The sequence below is a fragment of the Scleropages formosus genome, chromosome 2 (assembly GCF_900964775.1).
Source record: "Scleropages formosus chromosome 2, fSclFor1.1, whole genome shotgun sequence".
NCBI lineage: Eukaryota > Metazoa > Chordata > Actinopteri > Osteoglossiformes > Osteoglossidae > Scleropages > Scleropages formosus.
In genome coordinates, this window is record NC_041807.1 from 36816927 (window position 1) to 36836086 (window position 19160).

The 19160-nt window shown below is 42.1% G+C and overlaps 1 protein-coding gene across 1 annotated transcript; it reads left to right on the plus strand.

Annotated features, from left to right (window-relative positions):
- Positions 1–2109: 2109 nt before the first annotated feature.
- ppih (peptidylprolyl isomerase H (cyclophilin H)) lies at positions 2110–18337 on the plus strand. Its single transcript, XM_018736527.1, has 9 exons — positions 2110–2269; positions 15031–15095; positions 15502–15525; positions 16133–16177; positions 16478–16520; positions 16802–16894; positions 17086–17173; positions 17315–17355; positions 17960–18337. Exons 1-9 carry the CDS (start codon positions 2204–2206, stop codon positions 18026–18028), a joined length of 534 nt encoding a protein of 177 aa, XP_018592043.1. The 5' UTR covers positions 2110–2203; the 3' UTR covers positions 18029–18337.
- Positions 18338–19160: the final 823 nt, after the last annotated feature.

The window sequence follows — 19160 nt, forward strand, 5'->3', positions numbered from 1 at the left end:
CTAATTATATTTCCTTGTATTCCTTCATATAATGTTGTGCCAAAAACAGAAAACAACTTTTTTTTTTCTTTTTGCATACCAGTGTATTTAATTCTATTGTAAAGGCCCAAGAACCCTTTAAGATGGTTCTACTGAAAATCCAATGCAATTCTATTCAGATAACCTGTGGACAGGAAAGCACAAGGCGTAAGGTTCACTGTGCCCCAAGCTGCTGCTGTAAGGCTGTACTGCAGTTTGTAGACCTTCTGCTTTTGTGTTTAAAAACAAAAACAAAAAAACTACTGACCTGATGCATAGCGGTTACTTTAGGGAGAACGCAGTAGGTCCCATATTCTACCTCATAGCTTACACCCTAGAGTAACAACAGAACCGCTGTAAGGCACGTCTTGTACAAAATAATGTTTCTCTGTAGGTATTAATCATCTCCCATAAAGCACAAATCCGAGGGCAACTCTTCGTTGTTGCTGCTGAAATAATATGCTTCAAGTAACACTAAAATAAGGAAATTGTCTGCAAAACCTTGAAAAAAGTATGTAAGCTGTGTTGCGCCTACAATGTCAAACTTGGCTCTGATCATGCCAGCTAATATATGCAACAATTTAAAATATTAGGAATACAATTTGTCTGCGAAATAGCGTATTTCTTTACAAAAAGTGTGTCTGTATTTATTGTTTGTCTTTAAATGCCTCTTTGTACTGGTATTAAAATCTAAATATCTAAATGATCACATTGTTGGCTGTCAGTAATATTTGTTACTTATGCTGAAAATGATTTGGCTGTTTTCCTGCTCATCGAAACCCGTCTGAAAACACAGATGTACATTTTGATATGTGATACAAATTATAGCAAATATTTTTTTTTTTTGCTGCCTCTTCTTTAAAATGTTCACTTATCCAGTTAATATTTGATATTGTTTCAGTCATACAGTCAGAGCTTCATAGTTTGTGATGCCGAAAATGTCAGTCTTTTTTGTTTCAATAATGATGTTCTAGGCTTATATACAATATTAGAAAGTGGCTACTCAGTAATGCACATTTATTTTAAATTTTCTTACAAAATGTATAATAACTGCAGCAAATTCAAATAAAATGAATGGTCATTGTGTTTCATTGACTTATGTAGTATGTGTCATTGTTTTACCCTCCAGGCATCAGGTTGAACTCATACGGTCACAAGGTTGCGTCCCTCTTCAATCAGAATTGCAGAGGTATAGCTCACATGCACACATTGTTCCTTATTAATTTTGACAGTTTTATTCACTTTTGAATCCTCTAGTTTTTGAGGTTAATGCACACACAGTCCTACAAAATATACAAAAATTACTTAATTTCCACTCAGACAAGATGGCTTTACAGTACAGGTTTTGGAATCTAAAACACACATTCATAGTTACTCAAAAGAATTGTTTGGGGAGGGAAAGAAAAAAAAAAAAACTTCTGAAGTTAATATTATTGAGGCAAGGGAAGAGGAGACTGGATTTGACTGTATTCAGAAATAAGTGCTGTAATGTTATCAAATTATAATTAAAACAACTAAAAATACTGCATTCCTTATTACATATACAGCTATATATCCAGTGAAAACTAAAAAAAAAAGTCTATGCTGCTGATCAATAAAAAATAGCCCTGAGATACAGATCTCACTTTTCCAAAATATGAAAATATGATGGGAGGTTGCAGGTACATATCCCGAACATATCATTGTTGCGCTATCATGAGTCACATGAAGCTCTTTAAAATGACCCAGAGTAACTATCAGTAAAAGTAAGAATAAGATGGATAAGATTTTAAACACAATCAATCATTACATGAAAAGGGTTAAGATACATATGACATCTAAACTTCTGCATCCCATACACATTACGATATCCAGCTCCAGAGCATCACTTCGCTCTCTGCCACTAGTATCTTTTTTATGTTTTAATTTAAAGTGCAGCTGTACGGAAAATCGGGGTAAACTACATCGTTTTCATTGCTTTTATTTCACATCAGTACTCATAAGGACACTTTCGGTCCAAGACGGCGTCGTAGAGTGGAGACCCAGAAAGCGATTGAAAGGCGTTTTAGTCATTTTGTCCCTCGTCGCTTTCCTTACTTGGGTCCTTTCGGCTTCCGTAGTTTAGCTGGCCGGTGGCTCCGGATTCAATGCTTCTAACATATTTTGTACTTCCCCCAAATATTTGATTCTTTAGAAATCCATAATTATGAATATTCAGCCTTCGAACCCAAATAATCCCATCGTGTTCTTCGACGTGACCATCGGTGGCCAGGTAAACTTTATAAACCATCTAACTCAGTTAGTAACTGTCTTGCACGTGAGAAATGCTTGAAATATTTATTACCCCGTATGTGTAAATACTATTAATAATATTTGTATATTTATCATAATATCAACGAGCTTCTTCATTATCATGTCGCAGTACTTCAGCATTTTTATGGTTCATAAATTATATTAAATAATATTATATATTCAATTAATGATTTTTGTATCTGCCGCCTGATGGCGCTCACTAGAGTACGAGTTACACATTAACTTAATGTGTTTAAAAACATTAAACTTAAAGTAAAGGCTGAAGTTTTAGTTCGGGTAAATGAGCTAATAAAATGTGTTCTGGGTCATTTGGTCAAAACACGGCGCCCGGCTGGGGCTCAGTGAGTATGTTCTATATCATGCCGACTGCTATCCCAGCATGCTTTGAGGCTACAACTTGCAGATTGTGATAATTCTCCTGCTCTTTTACCTTAATTTTCCTGAATTTGTTTAAAAGACTGGATGTTTCAGCAACAGAGTTTCCTCCTGCATGTTTAGTTTGAACTGTTTGTTTTCTCTGCCTGGTCTTCGATGACAACCGTTGCTCAGTAGCCTTGGCAAACTAATGGGGTTTGGAACAGGTTGCAAACTTTGTTTTCCCTGGTGAACCTAGAGACTTATTGGGACTCAATAACTGCATCTGTTGAATTCTATTTGCACTGGAGGTTTGGAAGGGGATAACTAAAGAGGGGGTGGATTAAGGTTGAGTTAATTGCCTTTATGGAACTGGGTGTAGGTTTGCTTCCCTGCTCAGTTTGTAGTTTGCCTGTTCTTACCCATTTATCACATTACATTTATTCATTTAGCTGATGATTTTCTCCAAAACAGCTTTACACCATGAATCTGTTTACAATTATTTACCCATTTGTACAGCTGGGTAGTTTAACTGTAGCAATTTAGGTTAAGTACCTTACTCAAGGGTACAACAGCTGGAAGTGGAATTTGAAAGGCAGCAGCTCTAACCACTACACTTTCAGCTGTCCATATGCTGCCAGTAAATTAGTACAATTTAATGTGGTGTCTGACCCCCAACTTTCATCATAATTCATTTTTATTCCCATTTTGTGTCTGGGTTTTTATTCCATAACTGGTCAACCAGTTTTCAGCACGTAAGAAATATGCCAAGAAAAAAACAGCTTTTTCTGAAACTTGCTTCAGTATTTTATCTCATTGTCACAGATGGTGTGACCAGCAGGTGTGGCTGTGTGTGTGTGTGTGGATGGCTAATAAACAACAGGAGCCTTTGAGTGATTTTGGCATTGACAACAGTGACATTCCAGGGTACAGTCCTACTCCCAGGTGCATCCCAAAATTGAATCCCACTCCTCTCTAGTTCCCATGATCAAAGTACTTACCCTGAATTGATATAGTAACAATACCCTGATGTACAGAAGAGTAATTCTCTGTAATGTGTAACATTGTCATTTGCTATTGTCAGTGTCATTAGCTAAATAAATATTTAGGCATGTGTACACTCAGCCTGGTAGATGATCAAGGTAAACAATATTTTATTTAATATTGGATGGCATTTGTAGTCAAACCAATATGAAGAATTAACACGGGTTTTTGCTATACTATACATGCTGTATAGCAATAGGCAATAAACTGTGTTGTGTGTGCTGCTGTGGAAGTTTATACCCTTGCACCTCACTGTACTTTTCCCTGCACCCCGAAATGCCAGTGTTCCGTGAGGTCAGGCTGGGAACAGTTGGTGCTTCTGAAACCCACATATAATCAAGAAGAGGACGATTAGTGATCGTCATCTTTATGTATTTTTGCTAACAGAAACAGCGATCCCACAAGGTTGTAAACATTGTTTAACTTGCACCGAGACCCCAGTAGTGGTTCTTTGTAGGCAGCCCCCAGTATGGCTACTACAGCGTAGTAAAAAGTAGTAAGAGCACTTGAAAGTGGACCTCCAGACTCACATGTTTCTTCTTTTTTAATGTTTTATGTGCCTTTTTTACATGTTTGCTTTGGGTTCATGTCCCTAACATCTGGAACTGTTGAACTGCTGCTACACAAAAACAGTGTTGTCTGTTATCAAAAGCAGGGAAAATGTTTTTTTTTTTTTTTTTTTAAATTTTGTTTAGATTTACAGAAAAATCAGCAACAGCTAGTTAGCCTTCTGAAAGTGAGCTCACATACATGCCTAAATGCTTGCTTTCAATAATCTATCAATTTTAGTGTCTTGATTTTTTAATTATGGGGTGAAATTGCTGTATTTTTACATACAAATTCTTACATTCTATTTTTTCTGTGTCTAATCACCAGTAAATCACCTTTACATTTGTTTGATGCTTTTCTCCAAACCAACTTACAATATTAAGCTACGTACAATTATTTACCTATTTATACAGCTAGATAATTTTTTATTGGAGCAATTCATGGTAAGTACCTTGTTCAGGGGTACTAGAGCTGGAGGTGAGACTTGAACCTGTGACCCTTTGGGTCCAAAGGCAGCAGCTCTAACCAGTACGCTACCAGCTGTCTGTTTCCTTTACTGGTTTAACAGGGAACACCTGCAAATTATTTCTTGCAGGATATTGTCCTTCAAATTACATAGTCGTAATTAAACAATATACATGTAATTTTTATCATTCTTTTTAAGCCATCTGAGATTTGGTGTCTTCAGTGTCCGTTCATCCTCATTTTCTCAGTTACCGAACCACTTATTTTCACCTTCTGGATAGAATACAGAGTAAGGTCTTCCCAGCAACAGAACTAGATAGATAGGAGATGCCAAAATCTCAAAGCAGATCCCAGATTTACATGACACTCTATGATTAGCACTCTGGGAGTTTTGTTTATTTTTTTCCTCCCCTCCTTTGTGCTGATGAGATTTTTTTGCCTTCTCTCTCACACATAATTGACGTGAAGAAGTGCCTCGCTTCTGCTCTTGGTTCAGACGTGCAGGATGTCGCCTGGCCTGTGTTTCGACACCATGTGCAACCCCTTAAACGGGGCCCCTCCGTGCCAGGTTAGGCTCCACATATAGATGTCATCCTGGAAGTTGACGCGATGATTGGGCAGCCCTCCCTTGCTCAAGAAAATCAAGCAGACCATGAAGTCGTCGGCGCATAGCAACCACAGCAGGTTGACCGTGATGTAGGCAGGTATGGCGTAGCCCAGGAGCACACTGCTGATGTTCATGATCAGGAATGAGGCCCAGGTCATGGTGAACCCCAGGGTGAGGCTGAGGGAAAGGGGTCTGTCTTGTCCCGGCCCACACAGTTGAGTCGACCCAACCTTGCGGTAACTCTGCATCTTGTCAAGCTTCAGTAGGCCAGAGGGTGGGTTTCCACTAGCCCGCCAGGGGCACAAGACAGTCCAAAGCCATTGAGGAAAAGCCCTGTGACTTAAGAGAAATATGACGCAGCCTATGGCCGCGGTGGCGCAGAAGCAAACCACCACGGGCGAGTCCTGAACCGGGCACACAAGGGCTCTGTGACCTGTCAAATACTGGACACGCACCAGCTTGGGGTCTCCTAGGAGATAGGAGTGGACGCAGGCCAGCGCCCAGAGCAGCACCACCAGCAGGCAGCAGGCTGCCATCCTGCAGGCATGACTGAGCTTAAGCTCCAAATGCTGGTACAGGGTGTAGTCCAGCCCTCCCAGGAGGAGCACGGGGAGCGGAAGCAGAGAGTACACGGTGGACGCGTGGCCGAGAAGGAGGCACGCAGGGGCGGCGCTGCTGGCTTGCCCCCAAAACAGCCACAAGCAGGAGATTCCAGAGAACAGGAGCCCGTCGGCCACGCAGAGGGAGAGTCCCCAGGTGCCCATAAAGGAGCTGGGCAGGCTGCGCATGCAGAAGGCCAGCATGAGCGCATTGAGGCCCACCTTGAAAAGCAGCAGGAGCAGGTACTGATGGGTGTTGTCTATGGCGCAGCTCCCGTCCGCCTTCCACGTGTCCATGATTGCCATCATCATTGTGCGTCTCCCGTTTCTGCGTTCCAGCCGTCCGGCAGCTCGTCCAGGAAACGTCTGCGAGGGAGAACAACCAGCGTCACGGGCGCAATGTTGGAGCTCTGGAAAGACCTCGTTTGTGTATTCCCAGTGGGGTAAATGGGGAAGGCAGGCTGCTTAACTGGTGCTGTTTGAAAAACCGGTACAGCAGAATCTTTTCACTCCTCTGTAGCCCACAACAGCTTAGACGCACCCCCTCACGGCAGTGCTTCCTTTGCAGAAAGGGTCCCCCCACCGCCCCTTTCAATGCATCGTATCTTTTTCACCCGGTAAACTATATATTCATCGAAGTGTCAGCATGGATTCTTCCCCTCCCTACTTCTTGGGCGACTTTGGCTTCCTCTTCATTGAAACTAAGCATATGAGTTCTGGCAAACCAAGAGTGATTTATTTGACTTGTCCTTTGTTTACATTTTATCGATAATGGGCTTTGGCACCAGTGTGGGTTTTTTTTTTCCCTCTCGCATTTGGTGAATTGAACCTGTTTGGCTGCTCAGAGAATTTGTGTACGTGGGAGCAGGTATTACCCAGCTGTATAAAGGGGTAAATAACCGTCGTTAGCTGATTAATTGAATTGCTTTGGAGAAAAACATCAGATAAATATAAACATAGTACTGCTTGACAATATGTTAAGCATGTAGGGATGGTCATTAAACTAGTATATTAAAAAAAAAATTTTTAAATCTAAATGTTTAATCTTAAACTGATAAAATTAATAAATGACTATGATTTACACACCTGATTCTGCTTACCTACTTGGTTTAACCAGTCCAACTTGGGCTTCACTTATTTTTATTCCTCCGCTTCTTGTGTGTTTCTTCTGCACACATGATTTCCTCTCAAGCAATATATGGAAGTGGCCTTAACACACCTATTGTGTCACATGTGTTAAGGGGAGTGTTTGCGTGTCTATATCTTACAAAAATCCTACCAACGGAATGACACATTGGTAGTTTGCTCTTTTTGTCCCTCTGGTGAACCACACCTCTACAGAAATTTTGTTCACAGTAGGTGGTGATGTGTGTTTGAAATGTATATGCTGGGAAATGTATACTTTTATACTAATTTATACTTTGTTCCTGCAGTAGGGAGGCTTGTTTGAGTCTGCTTTGTGTTGTCAAAGCACCGTACACAAGATCCGCTTCTGCCCTCACCTTTTCTCGGTAACACTCTTCCCAGAACATTAATTCATTTAGTACCACATCTATTATTAACCTGAGGGCGATTTTCAGTAGAGGGGCTATAGGCCTCGCAGGTAAACACCATCTCACATTGTATCCCTGCATACGTAACCTCGTATACACAGGATGACAGGACAAGAAAAAGAGGAGGAAAAAGTACTTTAACAATGTCACATATATTAAGAGCAGTATTATTGTACACTGGGGGTGTGGTGGTGCAGTGGGTTTGACCGGTGCCTCGGTGTGTAGCAAGTCTGGGTTTCGAGTCCTGCCTACGTTTCTCCCTACGTTTGCCTCCCCCGAAGTGCAGAGGAAGGACCTAGCAACCCACCTCTGTTCCTCCCTTGACTTCCTTTGAAAACCACGCGAGTGGTCGCTATGGGTGCGCTTTGATTCGGCACCTTGCACCACGCATTATTTTACACAGAATTGGCCGTCAGTACACTGGACATCAGGATATAAATTAGATCCAGTATAATTTTTTTATTTATTAAAGAGAAAAACCGCACATACCTGATGTGTGCTGGAGTCGCACCTGTCCTCTGTGTGTTTCTGTGAAGATGCAAATGTGTGAAGAGATGCTTTGCTTCTGCTGCCGTGTGCACCAACACTGTCTCTGTCCTCCGGGGGGGTGTCCTCCCAAATAAGGGGTTTGCCTAGGTGTATCCAGGTAACTCCCGGAGCCTATTTACCTGGTCCTCACAGCAGCCAACGTGTCGTGTGTCTTTCGCTATTCGTTGTTTGCGTCTTTTGTTTGTCTCTCGTCCACAGCAAACAGCAGCGGTGAAAACTCCTAGATGCACAGAGGTTTGCTTCTGTGAATCTTAAGCGATGCACAAGGACTTCAGATATAAAATAAATGGTTAGGAGCGCTGGAAAAAGGACATTCAATGTGAATTCCGTGCCATGCAGGTGCTACATACCTGCGGTGGCCTTTTGACTACCACTAAACATGTAATATATAGACTAGTGGTTAGAGTTACTGCCTTTGGATCCAAAGGTCACAGATTGATCCCCACCTCGAGCTGTATAAACTGCTGCAGTAAAAATTACCCAGCTCTATAAATGGGTAAATAATTGTAACCTTAACGCTGTACATCGCTTTGGAGAGGAAGCGTCAGCTAAATGAATAAATGTAAATAGACCATGGTATTTACATAATGTGAAGTCCCACTTTCCCTTGTCTGCTGGGTCCTTCTGCCGCTGAATACAGGTGGCGGTACGTAGTCTGTTGGTTATTTCTCAGGGTGATGTGTATTACTGTTATTGTTGTAATAGTGGTCATTAGAATGTTTAGGAGAAGTACCAGAATTACGCACTTTACACATTTTACAGTGTTTTTAACTAAATCGGGATTAATTCTGGGACATCGAAAGCACCAAAGTTTAAAGTACCTTCTGCATATAATGAATCCTTATCGAGTTTCCTCAGTCGAAACTGAAAAATGATGCACAACGTATCTTACCCACTTCTGTAACTCTGACACCGCAAAAGACATGAACAATGTGTGGAGTTGTAAGTAGAGAATCTAGAGGTAACCTGAAGATCTTTCTTGTGAAGAATAAGGTTTGAGCCTAAGGGGAACTTAACCCGTTTGTCTGGTTGGCCTAAATAACCCAATTGTGTGTGTGTGGGGTGTGTGTGGGGTGTGCGTGGCTGTGTATTTGCATTTAATCATGCATGTAGCAGTGTGGCTGTTGCGAGCCTTTCGTTGCGTTCATTTTTTTTTTTACATACAAACCCCATTTCCGGAAAAGTTGGGATATTTTCTAAAATGCAATAAAAAAACGAAAATTTGCGAATCGTTAATTCTCTTGAGCCTTTATTTAACTGACAAAAGTACAAAGAAAAGATTTTCAGTGTTTTCACTGACCAGCTTGATTGTATTTTGTATATATAAACAAATTCAGAATTTGATGCCTTCAATACGTTCAAGAAACGTTGGGACAGAGGCATGTTTACCACTGTGTTACATCGCCTTTCTTTGTAAATGCACTTTTTAATCATTTGGGAACTGTGGATACTAATTGTTGCAGTTTTGCAAGTAGAATTTTTGCTCATTCTTATTTGATACAAGACTTCAGCTGCTCAACAGTCCATGGTTGTCATTGTCTGATTCTCTTCTTTGCGATGTGCCATACATTTTCAATAGGTGACAGATCTGGACTGCTGGCAACCCAGTCAAGCAGACGCACTCTGTGTCTACAAAGCTACCCTATTGTAGCACATCCAGAATGAGGCCTGGCGTTGTCTTGCTGAAATAACCATTGACTCCCCGGGAAAAGATGTTGCCTTGATGGCAGCATATGTCTCTCTAAAATCCCAATATACGCCTCCGCATAAATGGTACCTTCACACATATGCTAGTCACCCATGCCATGGGCACCGATGGACCCCCATACCATCACAGATGCTGGATTTTGCACCTTTCACCGATAACAGTCTGGATGGTTCCTTTCGTCTTTGGCACGGAGAACTCGGCATCCGTTTTTTCCGGAAACAAGCTGACGCAAGAACTCATCTGACCACAGCACACGTTTCCATGACCTTTCAGACCATCTGAGATGAGCTCAGGCCCAGATATCTCAGCAGCATTCCTGCACAGAACTGATGTGTGGCTTCCTCCTTGCATAATAGAGTTTCAGGTTGCTTTTCTGAATACAGCAGCAGAGTGTGGTAAGTGACAACGGTTTGCCGAAGTACTCCCGAGCCCATGTGGCTATATTTATCACAGTAGCACGATGGTTTCCCATGCAATGCCATCTAAGGGCTCGAAGGTCATGCACATTCATTAGTGTTTTCCAGCCTTGCCCTTTACGCACTGAGAATTCTCCGGATTCCATGAATCTTTTCACGGTTACATGAATATTATGTACTGCAATCCTGCATTGAGAAATGTTCTTTTTGAACTGATTGACAATTCTCTCACGAAGTTTGGCACAAAGTGGTGAGCCACGACCCATCCTTGTCTGCAAAAACTGTCTTTGGTGGATGCTCCTTTCAGACCCAGTCATGATACCCTCACCAGTTACCAGTTCACCTGCTTATTGTGGAATCTTCCAAAACGGCGTTATTTGAATATTCTATAAACGTTCACTCTTATTTTGCCTCTGTCCCAACTTTTTTGGAGTGTGTTGAAGGCATCAAATTCTAAATTTGCTTACATTTACAAAATACAATCAAGTTGGTCAGCCAAAACATTAAAAGTCATTTCTTTGTACTTTTGTCAGTTAAATAAAGGTTCAAGAGAATTTACAAATTGCAGATTTTTGTTTTTATTGCATTTTAGAAAATATCCCAACTTTTCTGGAAATGGGGTTTGTATATTACTTTTATTTAGCAGACATTTTTCTCCAAAGCAACTTCCATTGAACTCTATGTAGTGTTATCAGCCCACACACCTTATTCACCAAGGTGACTTACACTGCTAGATACACTACTTACACTGGGTCACTCATCCATCTATGGAACACAGTCTCTCTGTCACTCACACACTATGGGTGAACCTGAACAGCATGTTTTTGGAGTGTGGGAGGAAACCAGAGCACCCGGAGGAAACCCACACAGACACAGGGAGAACATACAAACTACACACAGACTGAGTGGGGATTGAACCCACGTTCTCTGGCACCACCAGGCTCTGTGAGACAGCAGCACTGCTGGCTGTGCCACCATGCCACCCCACGGTGGCATTTTCAGCTCTACAGTAGCGTTTCTCTGCCATTTTTAGTTTTGTGAAGCTCAGCTCTGAGCAGAGGGGCCACGGTGGCGCTGCAGGTTTGGCTGGGTCCTGCTCTCTGGCAAGTGTGGGGTTCGAGTCTAGCTTGGGGTGCCTTGTGACGGACTGGCATCCCGTCCTGGGTGTGTCCCTTCCCCCTTCAGCCCTGCACCCTGTGTTGGCGGGTTAGGCTATGGCTCACTGCAACCCTGCTCAGGACTTGTAGCTTCAGCCAGTGTGTGTGTGAGTTCTGAGCAGTCAGGATTTTGCCAGCTTACAAATCAATAAGTAAGTGTTCTTATACAGGTGGTGCTAAAGAGTAGATAAAATACCTAATATTTGACCAGTGAGAACAAACTGAACTGCTAAGAAAGCAGGTTAAATCTACAGTGACTGTGGTGCTCGTTCACGGACAGGGTTCTCGTAGGATTGTGCCGGCTTTCGAAGTTTTATTCAGTTCAGTTTATTTTTATATCTTTCTTCTCACCAGAGTGACTCAGAGCACTGAACAAGGTTAGAGTGCTAAAAAATAATCAAATTTGTTGTAACACATGTAAGTACATAAAAATAGTTAGCCAGCCGGCAACCGTGGAGAGGAAAACAAAAAGTTCCCAATCAAAGCCAAAGGGATCAAAATTAACCTGTGGAGGTCCAAGTAAAAGTGGCTGCCCACCCCTCCTGGACATTCTACTATGGTGATAGGGGACCTGCGAAGAAAGAGCAGCACAACTACGGTACAATCTATTGTAATTTGTTTTCTAAGCCCAAGTTTCTTCGTCCCATTTGCTATCTTTTACATATTTAAATTGTGATGTGTAGAATTTTTTTTTTAAATTATTTTAGGTGGAGCAATTGCCTTGTAATCTTAAGGATCTAGGTTTGAATCCCACTGCGGTAGAAATTTCTCTCCCCCTGGAACCGATCAGCCACAGGAGCCCTCTTCACTTTAACACCAAACACTCAGACACACAAAGACTTTTCACAGCGAGGCCTTGCTCGCAGGTAAGGCAAAAACATCTGCCTGTGGGAACACCTTGGTATGCAAGCAGGACCAGATTCCTGCCTTTATCAGGTCACCAGTTACTACGCTTAATACCACACCACTCACACTGTAGAGCCCTTGATCCAAGGTACTGATGCTGAATTTGATTCAGTAAGAATATGTTGCTGGGTCATATTCTGTTGCTTTGGATAAATGCATAACGTAACTTATTTTTGTGTCATAAAATGTGTCATAGAATAAACTGTGTTCCAAGGTTTGCCAAGTGCCCTGAAGATGATGTTTGATGTGATTTTATAAAGCCTTAATGGGACAAGAGGCCACATTTAGCCCTTATTTGTTTTTTTCTTTTTTTTTTGTTCAATGTATACATATTTCCTGCTGTGAAGACTGTTCTTCTCTGTTCATAATTTCTTTTAAATACTTATAACCATTTTTGTCATGCTTAAAATTTCTCATACATGTGAGAATTATGCAAGCTGTATATTGAACTTTTAATCGTTTTGAACATTTAAAGCTGCTTCCATGGAAACTATTACTGTAAGTTTACAGTAGGCCAGCATTATTATTAATGAGGATTTTATGAGCAGATGAAATGGTATGCAAGTGAATTATAATAACGTAATTAGACTCAGCGTAAAGGATGAAGTGAAGTGATGAGGCGAGTAAGACGTGCTGAGCCTTGGGGACGCCTCACGTAGGGGAATATGGAGGCTTGGGGTTCTGCAGAGGCCAGTGACGTTGGGCCGTACAAGCACTCCTACAAGCTTCCCACAGGAGGAATACTGATGAGAGCGCTCTTGTTTCTGCAGACGTGCCATAAACGAGCTGTTTGCATGCCTCCGTTTATGACGGAAGAGCACAATACTGCTCACAGCATCTCCAAACCGAGAGCAGTCCAGCAGCTCTTTAATTAAAACCTACAAAAAGCCCTAGAGTTGGTGTTAGAGTCCAGACAAAACATTGCAAGTTAGTACAATATAACTACCATTGGTAACAAAAGAATCTGCAGCTGTGGTGCTTACCTCTTGAGTACTGCCCGGTGCTCCGAGATCCATCCACAGCCAAGCGTGGAATCCTGTGCAGTGGAAGGAGCCCCCCAGGATGCACCCAAAGCACTGGCAGGCAGTTTCCTCCTTCCTCCAAGCTCGTGGCTGTCGAGGAAACGGTCTGAGCGGTTCCACCCTCTGTTGCCCCATTGATGTACCGGGACAAATGCCTCTTTTCAGTTAGGCTGAAAGGCCGCTCCCCCCTCCTGTCCTCCCCCCGCCGCACCACGTAGTGATGGCTCGGGCCTCAAGTCCCCCGCTTTGGCCAGCCTCAAGCCCTCGGCGAGCTGCGACCCTGACCCACTTATAGTCATGTTCAGAAAGGGAGAGGGAGCGTATGAATAGGCCTGTCCAGCACATTATGAAGTTCTCGCAGTCGGATGAGCAGAACCGCGGAGGATTGGCTCGGATCTTGGCGAAGAGCCAGCAGGAGACGTCAGACTGAACGACGCAGATTGAACGTTATAGCTCATTAGCAGCGCAGTGTGAAGTGTAATGTACTGTGTAATGCTGTTCTGCTGTCTACCTGCACTGTGTTCTGCACCGTACACTTAACAAATGCTCACAAACAATACATATGTAGATATGACACATGTGTTAATTTGACCTTTAGTGGGGGGAAAAAAACCCCACAACGGAACAGTAAAGACGAAAGAAATCAATGAAAACGATGCAAATGAATTGACGCTCGTTGAACAAGTTGACGTGGTTTGGGCTGACCAACCCGGAGCCATGATTACCATGATTTTAGCAGGTAAAAGTAGCAAAGAAGGCTTAATGGAGGTGGAGAACTCAACGCAGTATGCGCCAAACTATAGATGTGAAGAAGACCGCAGTGATGCTGGTTTTGTGCTGCGCAGCAGACAAGAGGTGCAAAACATACAGATTCAGTTCTTGTAGAAAGGTGTAAATTGAACTTAAACCTAAATGGGGTATTAAACGAAACTCGTCGGAAAGTCCGATTCTCGTAACTGGAATGGACACATCTCAGGGTATGATTGTATTATTCTTTCGGTATCAGCTCATTTAACGCAAGGATTTTCAAGAAGTAATTTCTAGGAAAATTAAATTTGGCCAATAATTTTAGTTGTGTTTTTATTGCCCATTAATTATTACTGATATTTTGGCTAGTGTTATGGTACATGTGCTCACCCTTGACTTGAGCACCTGTCTTTATTTGCTGTGACATGACCTGTCAGTCATACTTCAGCCATTCGGTTACACTATAAAGATCAGGTGGTCTTAATGTTTATTTAATATTAATTCATACAATCCAGCATCCAGCCGGGCATGAACCAGAACATGTACGTTGAGAAGCACATCTACTAGGATCGAGACCATCTATAAACATTGCTATGGAGCATGGCGTGATGGGAGGGGCTGTGGGACACAGACGTCCCATGATGTGTTTGTTCATGATTGATGGCGTCTCGGTTATGGCAAGTGGGAGCGGTGCAGCGACTTGTGGATTGGAAAGTGGCACCGTGCGCAACGCACCACCTTACACACCTTGGGTGAGGTGACAGCCGGCCTGGTCATCTTGGAGACCCTTCAGCGGTAGAAATGCACTCAAACATTACCTTCGCAGGTGGCCAGAGGACGAGGTTGGTGAGATGGCTTTTGGGAGCCACGCCAGCCACAAAGGTGACCCGCTTACTGCGAGGTGTGACGTCAAAGTGGTGTCGTGGGTGGCGCTGTCTTTCTAGTTCGTAATGATGTTTACGCTACTCATCTCCTGCTGGGCAAATATATTTTTATTAATTCATGTTGACGTGTCCACTTATGGTTTTTACCGTTGTTTTGCAGGAGGTTGGAAGAATGAAGATGGAGCTGTTTGCTGATGTTGTTCCAAAAACGGCCGAGAATTTCCGGTAAGTGCATACGCTATGAAGCTAGCGTTTAGCTCAAGCGTACCCCATGAAACTGCAGTTTAACTTGAGGGTGTCCCCCATGGAGCTATCGTTCTCCTCAAGCGTGTATGCCATGGAGGTACCGTTCACCTCTGTAAACATATAATTAGCCTTGAAAGCATACCCCATAAAATTGTCCCTTACCTTAAAGACTTTACCTCATGAAGCAGTCATTTACCTTGAGTTTACCCTGTAAAACTATGGCTTACCTCTAGAGAGTACCCTGTAAAAGTCATCTACCTTGAGCGTGTACCCCATGGAGCTGTATTGGGTAGAATTTGTAAGGAAATGAAAGAAATGGAGAGGTGGTACAATGAATTGTGTGCAGTGTGGAACAATAACTGATGTTTTCTTCTTTATTCTACAGACAGTTCTGCACTGGAGAGTTCAGGTGAGTGACAAATCTCAAACGTTGTGAAGGGTGTGCCTCAAATGCATAATTTTTCCATTCCTTCCTACAATGTTCTGGCATATGGGGGACACCTGGTAGCGTAGTGGTTAGCGCTGCTGCCTTTGGACCCAAAGGTCACAGGTTCAAATCTCATTTCCTGCTATAGTACCCTTGAGCAAGGTACTTACCTTAAATTGCTCCAGTAAAAACTGCCCAGCTGTATAAATGGGTAAATAATTGTAAATAGATTAACATTGTAAGTCGCTTTGGAGAAAACCAGCAGATAAATGAATAAATGTAACATTCTTACAACTATTCGTAGTAAATAATATCATAGGAGGAGGACGGTTTGCCAGAAGAATGAAACTCCTGCACTTTTTGCAGCATAGTATCCTGTCGTTTTATGTATAATGTTACACACAGTCATGGATACCAGGTCAGTGTGTTCAGAGTCACATTATTCTCAACTTTACTCATGTTGAGCAACGTGAAGGTCGTTTTTCTTACTGCCAGGTAGGGGCACAAGACTGGTTGCTTTCAGCCAAAAGGCTTGGAGGTCGTTTGCAGAAGAAGAGGAAATGAAAGTATTGCCAACATTTCTTTACAGGAAGGATGGGGTCCCCATTGGGTATAAAGGCTGCACGTTCCACAGGTGAGGCTTCACTTCTTAACTCTGCTCTGCTGGGCTGTTGCTTTAAAAACACTGTGGGACAGCTGGTAGCTTAGTGGTTAGAGCTGTTGGCTTTGGACCCAGAAGGTCGCAGGTTTGATCCCCACTTCCAGCTGTAGTACCCCTGATTGTTCCAATAAAATTACTCAGCTGTATAAATGGGTAAATAATTGTAGGAAGATTAACATTGTACGTCGCTTTGGAGAAAAGTGTCAGCCAAATGAATAAATGTAAAAAGCTGCTTTCATATCAATGACAAGTCTTCTTTATGGCCTTTTTCAGGGTTATAAAGGACTTCATGATCCAGGGTGGGGACTTTGTCAATGTAAGTGTGGGATGGTAGTGTGTGAGTGGGTGTGATGCTCGTGGGCCTTCGAGTAACAATAGACACTATGGCTGTCCTGTCCAACGTTGTGCTTAAACACGGTATTAAGTGTCAGAGATAACCATTAAGAAATAGCAAACCAATTGTTTTCTGTTGGTACCCCAACAGGTGTATTATGACTCTTTCCTGCTGCCAAAAACAATGCTGACCTTAACTGACCCTTTTACCTATGAATCGAAATTCACTACGCATCACATGGTGACCCTGCCGTACGTCTTCAGGGTGACGGCACTGGCGTTTGCAGCATCTACAGGGGTCCGTTCACAGATGAGAACTTCAAGTTGAAGCACTCGGCGCCAGGCCTCCTGTCCATGGTACGGGAGCACCACAGGTCTTCCAACCTTTGCACAATATTACACTTTGAAAGAGTAGAATCTGAGATGGTATTGCTGTGGAAATGACTTGAGTGTATTCCATTGATGTGTTGAAGGATGAAAATTATGCCTGAGAACCGGAAAGCACAATGAAGCACTTGGATATTAGTCTTTTTAACATGTTTCCCCAGGCGAACAGTGGCCCAGGAACCAACGGCTGCCAGTTCTTCATTACTTGCACCAAATGTGACTGGCTGGATGGGAAGCATGTTGTTTTTGGTACGTTGCACCATTATGCAAACACGTGGTACTCATCTGGTAAAATGGAATGCAGATTTTTGTAGATTAAACATTTCTGCTGTGGTTTCCCTCAGCTGTGTAAAAATAATTCTAACTCTTACATTAATTTCCACTTCTCAGGGAAAATCGTGGATGGTTTGCTAGTGATGAGAAAGATCGAGGTGAGAAATTTCACATTTACTGTAGTTTTAATGGTTAATGTGAATTGTTCATTTTCCTTAACATTTTAGTTTTTCAAATATTTTTGAATTTTTACTGAGACCAGCTTACTGTGCTCATTTGTAGCACATGAAATCTCTTTCTTTAAAACTTTTCTCTTTTACACAAGGTTGTTTTGAAATTTTCTCAACACGGATACATGAACTGTTTAGAGCAAGAGTATCGTTCCTCTGCCACTTAGAGTTTGGTCATGGAGTCAATAAATCCTCCTCCATTTCTAGCATGATATTCATACTGTGCACAATAAAAAAGAGCCACAGTGATTATTTTTATTGCCAATGACCATGAGTAATATATTTAAATTGACATTTTTCTCACTGTGTGACTTTGAAAATAGACTAAAATTATCAATTTTTTTCAAAACAGAGCATCTCCAAGACTGTAATATAGTGGTTTCTAAATAATATTTTCTTTTACACATAAAATGAAGTGCTCAGAGGAAGAGAACAGGACTCCTCAGGATGTCAGTATGAAATGCCTTAGGCAGTTAGAACATGGTGCACCAAAGGAGAATCTTACTTTTTCCACCATGTGTTTTCTGTCCAGAACGTGCCCACGGGTCCCAACAACAAGCCCAAGCTTCCCATCGTCATTGCCCAGTGTGGAGAAATGTGACCTCTGACCTGTCATCTCACTTGACAGTAACATCTTCACCTGCCTTTTCTACTGTCAGTTATTTTGTTAGCTCATTTGCTCTTTTTCTGATTGTCGGTCCTCAGCAGCACAGAAAGTGATTTCAAACAATATAGAGACTATTTAAAACTGAACTAATATGGATGTAAAACTGGCCCTTGTGCAACGCATGATAAAGAATGGAAATATATTCTCACATTTTTAATGACAGCACCCGGAGTGATAATGGGTATAATCTGATGTGTTCAGTTTCAACAAATGCAAAATCTCCACAAATTAGGTTCTGAAATTGTAGTTCTTTATGTGACTAGGTATTTCCTATTTTTTTTGTTACATTGGTTACATATTGATTTCAATAAAAACTTTTTTTTAATTAAAGGTACTTTGATTTTTGGCAAGTAATTTGAGTGAAATGGGAAAAAAAAAAAATGATATAGTACTGTCATTTTGTTCCAGATTTTAAGTGGTAATGTAACTGCTAAGTTGAAATGTCAAAAATGTGCCACGTAGCAAATACTATGTGAATGCAGTTCCATTGTCCTTCGGGTAACTTTATTACTTGTGCAAATTCAAGATTTGATATATAGAGAATCCGGTGACACTTCTCAACAAATCAGCTTACACTAAGGGAAAAGAAGGATTTACTCATTTGATCAACAGGGTAACTTTCACTCCCGCAGTATGGAAGAAATAAGCTTATTTCTTTCGTGCGGGAGGGGGAGAGTGTTATAAGTCACGCGCGTGGTCGTGGTGATACGAGTTTTAAATGGGGTGAAGTGCGTGACTGGAAGTTGTTGGCGGACGTGGGAAAACAACTGCAGATGCCGCAGTGCATTGCGATCACGGCGTTGAGACCCGATATTGTGCTGTACTCCGAGGGCGCACGGATAGTGTACTTCATTGAATTAACAATACCTTTCGAAGACTCATTGGAAGATGCCTTTGAGAGGAAGAAATTGAAGTACACTGAGTTGGCTGGTGAGGTGAGGGAGCGAGGCTGGCAGTGCGTTATTAGACCAGTGGAGATCGGTACTAGAGGGTTTGTTGCAAAATCAACCACGTCGCTGCTGTTGGAGTTTGGTTTTAGGGGTCAGTCGTTAAGAGCAGCCATTAA

Excerpts from the sequence above, each read along its gene's own strand:
- ppih (XM_018736527.1), top strand. The coding sequence starts at position 2,204 with ATGAATATTCAGCCTTCGAACCCAAATAATCCCATCGTGTTCTTCGAC. Across the intron at positions 15,526-16,132 it reads TTCTGCACTGGAGAGTTCAG|GAAGGATGGGGTCCCCATTG; the intron begins GTGAGTGACAAA and ends ATTTCTTTACAG. Across the intron at positions 17,174-17,314 it reads TGGGAAGCATGTTGTTTTTG|GGAAAATCGTGGATGGTTTG; the intron begins GTACGTTGCACC and ends TCCACTTCTCAG.